At 45.5% G+C, this 5420-nt stretch overlaps 1 protein-coding gene across 1 annotated transcript; it reads right to left on the bottom strand.

The window, feature by feature from the left end:
* Positions 1–4094: 4094 nt before the first annotated feature.
* RPS29 (ribosomal protein S29) lies at positions 4095–5420 on the bottom strand. Its single transcript, XM_062205190.1, has 3 exons — positions 5311–5420; positions 4984–5083; positions 4095–4211 (listed from the first exon to the last, which is right to left on the bottom strand). Exons 1-3 carry the CDS (start codon positions 5370–5372, stop codon positions 4203–4205), a joined length of 171 nt encoding a protein of 56 aa, XP_062061174.1. The 5' UTR covers positions 5373–5420; the 3' UTR covers positions 4095–4202.

The raw sequence follows: 5420 nt of genomic DNA, 5'->3' as shown, positions 1-5420 counted from the left end.
CCTGTCCTTTTTTGGGAAATGGAAATGTCACGGTGTCAGACGCATCCTGGGAGCAGGTGTCTCAGCCATGGTGATTTTATTGTAATGACCTTATAAGGAGCTAAGTCATTGCAGGGACACAGCTGGCAGCCACGTTGGTTATTTTAGTGGTGGGACTATAAACCACAAAACTTCTAAAGCTTCTGTTTTCTGTTGCAAGGAAGTGGTGAGGGAGTTTGGGTGGTGCTAGCGGGGCTGCAGCACAGGTGAGGCTGCAGGGAGGGGCTGGCAACCCCCCTGCCTACATCAGAAGCGCACTGCCTTTCCCAGGTTAGTGATGCTAGTGAGGCCCCGTGAATGTTTTACACCAAACCTTCAGGGGCAGCCTGCCAGGTCTGCTGAGCTGACCAACACCAAAAGCACTGGCTGGGAAGATTCACCCACAAAGGAATGGGAGGGGGCTGAGGAACAGGAATCTAGGAAGCTGACAGAGTCTGTGCTCAAGGGGAAAGAGGATGTTGGTCATTTTGGCCCAGAGCACGGTGTCCCACATGTCTTTTGGGCTCCTGGGACAGAAACCACTGGAGGTCAACACAGCCTGGAGAGTCACGGGCTCTCCATCTTTGAGCAATGGTTCTCAGACCAGAGGCAGGCAGAGATCTCCTCCTCAGCAGAGAGGCATCTGGAGGCTTCAGGCCCTACACAAACAGTGCAGGGGGCAGGCCTTACGGTACTGAGGTACTAAAGGCTTTCAACACATCTGTCAGGGAACCCAGCATTGGTGTCCAGCGATCAGAAGGTTCAGTTTAGAATCCACTTCAGAGGAAGCTGCAGTTGATCCACATGATAGGCTGAATTTAAAAAGGATTTTCAGTAAACAAAGAAAGGCAGTGCTGGCTTTAAATTATTTTCGAATTAATCAAATGACACTAAATGATAATCAGCCCATCTATATTGTTTGTCATATCCAGTCTCAATTCTTCTAAGTCTGAGACAGAAGACACCTGGAACCAGTACCAATGATAATCTAGTCCTTAACTGTAATCCCCACACACACACAAATATACTCAACATTTCAATAAACTGAGCCTTTCATGATCTAGATTAACCCACGAGAAACATCCAGGGGCTCAGCCTTCTCTTTTTCCTATTATCAATTTGTGTGGATATTGAGGAAGTTCAAACACCTTGCTACGCCCTTCTAATCGTACCAACAGAAGTTTGTTTTGCCTATCCAAAAGCGCTCATTGCCAAGGCACTGATGATTAGTTTCCAAGAACTATGTCCTAAAGTGCTTTAAAACTGTTGCTGTCTGAAGGTCAGGATTTCTGGTCTTTCTGTAATGCTAAAAGAAAACCCACAAAAACTGAAGAAGCAATATTGCTCAAAATAAAATCATTACCAGATGCTTATTCATTCATTCATCCAATAAATGCCTGCCCTGTGAAATATTATGTCAGACACTGTCAGGGGCTAGGTGAAGAGTATTCATTCAGAGAACACCAGAGATCACTCTAAAACACATCTTAGAACAGCTGAAATAATCAGGAATGGTTATTCTGAAAATTAGCATCTTCTAGGAAAACATGGAAGAACTGCTACCTATTTAACCCATTTCTTGCGGGGAAGAGATTAAACTTGTTTTGCACAGAATCACAGATTTAGTATCAGTGGGTAGCAATAGAAATCAGCAAAGGGAAGTCACAATGACACTGAGAAATAACTTACTATCCAATTGGTCTAAAAACAGAATATGCAGTTTGGGCAAGGAACAGAGACCCAGCCAGCAACACTGGTACCAGGAAATTATAGTGTGGTCACTGGATACCCTATCCTACATGAATCCTAATCTGACACCGCTCTAGTTCACCCAAAGGCAATCACCACAAGCACTTTTTTACAGCTCTCAAAAGAATCACCTTGGAGAGCATTGTTGTGATACAAGCTACCACCTACACATCCCATATGACCAGCAGTTCAACTCTAAGGTGCTACACTTCTGATCCAGCTCCCTGCTCATTTATCTGAGAAAAACATTAGACGGTTTATGAGCTTGGGCCCCTGCCAGCAACATGGGAGACCCAGGTCCCAGCCCTGGCTATTACAGTCATTTAGGAGTGAGCCAACAAATGGAACATCTGTCTCTCCCTCTTTCAAATCTTAAAAGAAACAAAAACAAAAACCACCTTCCAAGGGTATACCTCCCAGTTAAGTTCCTTCCATTAGGCCTACCTCCTAACCACCTTGATTTAACCGAGTCCCCACCCTCCCAGCACTATTAATTCAAATCAAGACCCCCGAAACTGAGGATCTACAATTAATATACAAGGCATCTTATCCTGTGCTGTGGCAAATATGAAAGGAAACACAGCTTGATACCAGGGACAGTGGGACCAGTGTTATCCTTTAACCTTAGGGTGTGTCGTGAGGGCATAAGCACTGATGTCAAACCAAGTTCCCACCTAGTTTTGTCACTTTGGGAGACTTAGGGGAAATTAATCTCTAAGCCGGTTTCCTCAGCTACATACTGCGGATAACATCCAGCGAAAAGTACTCAGAGTTGAAGCAATGAACCTAAAGCTCTCAGTCTAATGTGATACATAAAAAACTTAAAACAGAATCGTTACCTGGTCATTAGTCAAGGCTAGTAGTAGAGAAGCCAGGCCACCCCATCTGCAGCTTTCCCACTCACTACCATCACACACACACAGGGTCAGGATGGCTTGCAAAGTGCTTCCCTCCCACAAACTCCCTAAGGGATCGCTCATGTCTCAGGAGTGAACAGTTCATCACATTGGCCCAGGCTCCTCCAAGATTCTCACGACCAAGTCAAACAGTTTATCATATAATCCTGATACTCAGGGTAATAATGGCTTCACTATGAAACTCCTGAAACTTAGGCATCTGTATCCCAACCTTCCAAGCACTCCTAACGTAACAGAAGAGCAACACTTGGAATCGCATTATCAAATTCAGGTAACAGAGCCGCTATCGTTAAGTTGCAGTTTCTTACTCCAGCTTCCCTCTCTTACCTTCCTTTCCATCCAATGCAAATTGTCGGGATCAATTCTCCCTTTACCAGAACACAACTGGTGACTCCCAGCTCAAGATTGCCTACTTGGCTTCTAGTACACCAATTTCATGGCTTTCCTCCTTCCACGGAATTTGTTCCCAAATGGTTCCACCCAGGAGGTACTTGGTAATCTCTGCCTAACAAGCTCTTAACCCAGACAGACATGGCTTTCTTCTGGCTTATCCAGCACCTATTTTGAAGTCGTTGAGGTTAACTTTATGCACTAGAGACTCCCTAAGCCTGGAACATCAGGAATTCAAACATTCTTTTCTTAAGAGTCTTGTCTATGAGTGAAAGAACAATACTTCTCAAACATGGATACTTACACCACCTAGATCTTTTTCTTCAGATACCAATTTAGTAGGGATGGGCCCAAGATTCAGCATTCCTAATTGGATCCCAGGTGATGACACTGTGACAAGTCCAACGTCTTTCTAATCATTCAAAACTCATTTCATATTAAACATACACCACCAATGTCAAAGCCACCACACTACAGCTATCTTTCACCTTTTACTAACCTCCCCAGGTAAACACTATCTAGACTGTGACTTAATCTGCACCCACCTACCACTCCAAGTGTCCCAAAAAACTGCTTTCCTCAGAAAATACACAACTGCACTCACATACAGCAGGAATCCTAAACAATGAACACACTTTTCAATGCACTAAAAAATTGCCACCGAGAAAAAATAAGTCAACTATTTTTAAAACAAATGCATTAAGAACACCCAAGTTTCAGGGTCAGGTGTCTGGTCTGGTGGTTAAGATGTCGGCATCCCCTAGCCAAGGGCTGAGTTTAGTACAGCTCTACTACCTACCCCAGCTTCCCATTGACACATACCCTGGGATGCAACAGGCCAACTAGCTAGGTTCCAGGACTGATCTCTCGGCTTTGGTATGCCCAAGTCCTGCCTGTTGTGCACACTTAGGGAGCAAACTGGCAGACAGGAGGACTTGTACTCTCAACTAAACAGAAATTTAAAAATACATAAAAAGGAGTTTTTTCCGTACAATTAACTTGCAGTCACTGAAACAGTCATCAACTGAAGTTCTTTATTTTATGTACAGAGAGCTTGCATGACGTTCCAAGAGTTAGTATGACTTCCGATAGCACTGATGTCTTGGAGGATCCATTCAAGGAAATGACTTAGTCCAACTGAAAAAAAGAAAGCAAACAAAGTGAATTATTTAAATGTTTTAAATATCAACTTGACTCTCATAAAAGGCGGCCAATTTAAGACTGTTTAAACCCAAACTGTCTACCATCAAGATTTAAATAGCTTAAGATGATACAAGGAATAAAAAGTCTACTAAATACTCTATGCATGTCCAATGAAGATTTCATCAAGGAGCCAGCAAGAACAGATGAGCATAGGTTAAATATTCTAAATCTGAAAATAACGAAATCCCAAATAGATTTCTGAGAGCTACCATAAAGCCAAACAGACATCCACACCTGATTTCACATGACAAGATCACAAAAATATTGAATTAAACAAGTCTTCAAGCCACGTGTACCACACAAAGAACTTCAGGTACAGCTTTAGGTCCTACCCGTTAAACAGCACATACACGTGGGAACTGCAAACAGGTCTGGTCCCAAGCGTTTAGACTAAGATTCTCAACTCGTGCTTAAGGGACTTTCAGGACCAATAAAGGCGTCTAGAAATACTCAAAGTCAGTACAGTAGACGACGCCACAAACGTTCTGAGTTCAACACACACATCTGACCAGATATAAAATCGAACTTCCAAAGTAAAATCTTAGTGGCTGCTCTGAAAGCAACACATGGCTCCTAGGACTGGCAGAGCTGGGTCAAGAACTGTCCCCAGGGCCCCCACCCTTCGCGGCCGCGACAGCCCGGCTCCAACGCCCACACTGAGGGGCCGCCGCCAGCACCCCCGCTCCCACACGCGGCCCGTGCCTACCTTAATGAAGCCGATGTCCTTCGCGTACTGACGGAAACACTGGCGGCACATGTTCAGCCCGTATTTCCGGATCAGACCGTGCCGGTTTGAGCAGACACGGCTGTGAAAAAAAAAAATGAGAGAGAGAGAGATGACAGGTCTAGCGAGCCGCAAAAGCGATCCCGCCCTCCGAGCGCCGGCCGGAGCCCACCCGAGGCCTGAAATGGCGGAAGGCGCAGCTCCCATTCGGCCTCCCCCGCGCGCCGCCGGCGACCTCCCCCAGTAAGGGTTCTTGGCCCGCTCGCATCCCACGGCAACCCTTCCCGAGTGTCACAGCCTACGTCTCACCAAGAGCGGGAACCCTGGCCGAATTTTCGCGGGTGGCTCCAGTAGAGCTGCTGGTGGCCCATCTTGCTTTCACGAGCGCAACGAGGCAAAAGGAAGGAGCGACCGCACGC

Source organism: Lepus europaeus, chromosome 11, assembly GCF_033115175.1.
Source record: "Lepus europaeus isolate LE1 chromosome 11, mLepTim1.pri, whole genome shotgun sequence".
NCBI lineage: Eukaryota > Metazoa > Chordata > Mammalia > Lagomorpha > Leporidae > Lepus > Lepus europaeus.
The sequence above is the reverse complement of the archived record's forward strand: the minus strand, read 5'-3'. Positions and strand labels throughout refer to the sequence as shown.

Excerpts from the sequence above, each read along its gene's own strand:
- RPS29 (XM_062205190.1), bottom strand. The coding sequence starts at position 5,372 with ATGGGCCACCAGCAGCTCTACTGGAGCCACCCGCGAAAATTCGGCCAG. Across the intron at positions 5,084-5,310 it reads GGCCAGGGTTCCCGCTCTTG|CCGTGTCTGCTCAAACCGGC; the intron begins GTGAGACGTAGG and ends TTTTTTTCACAG.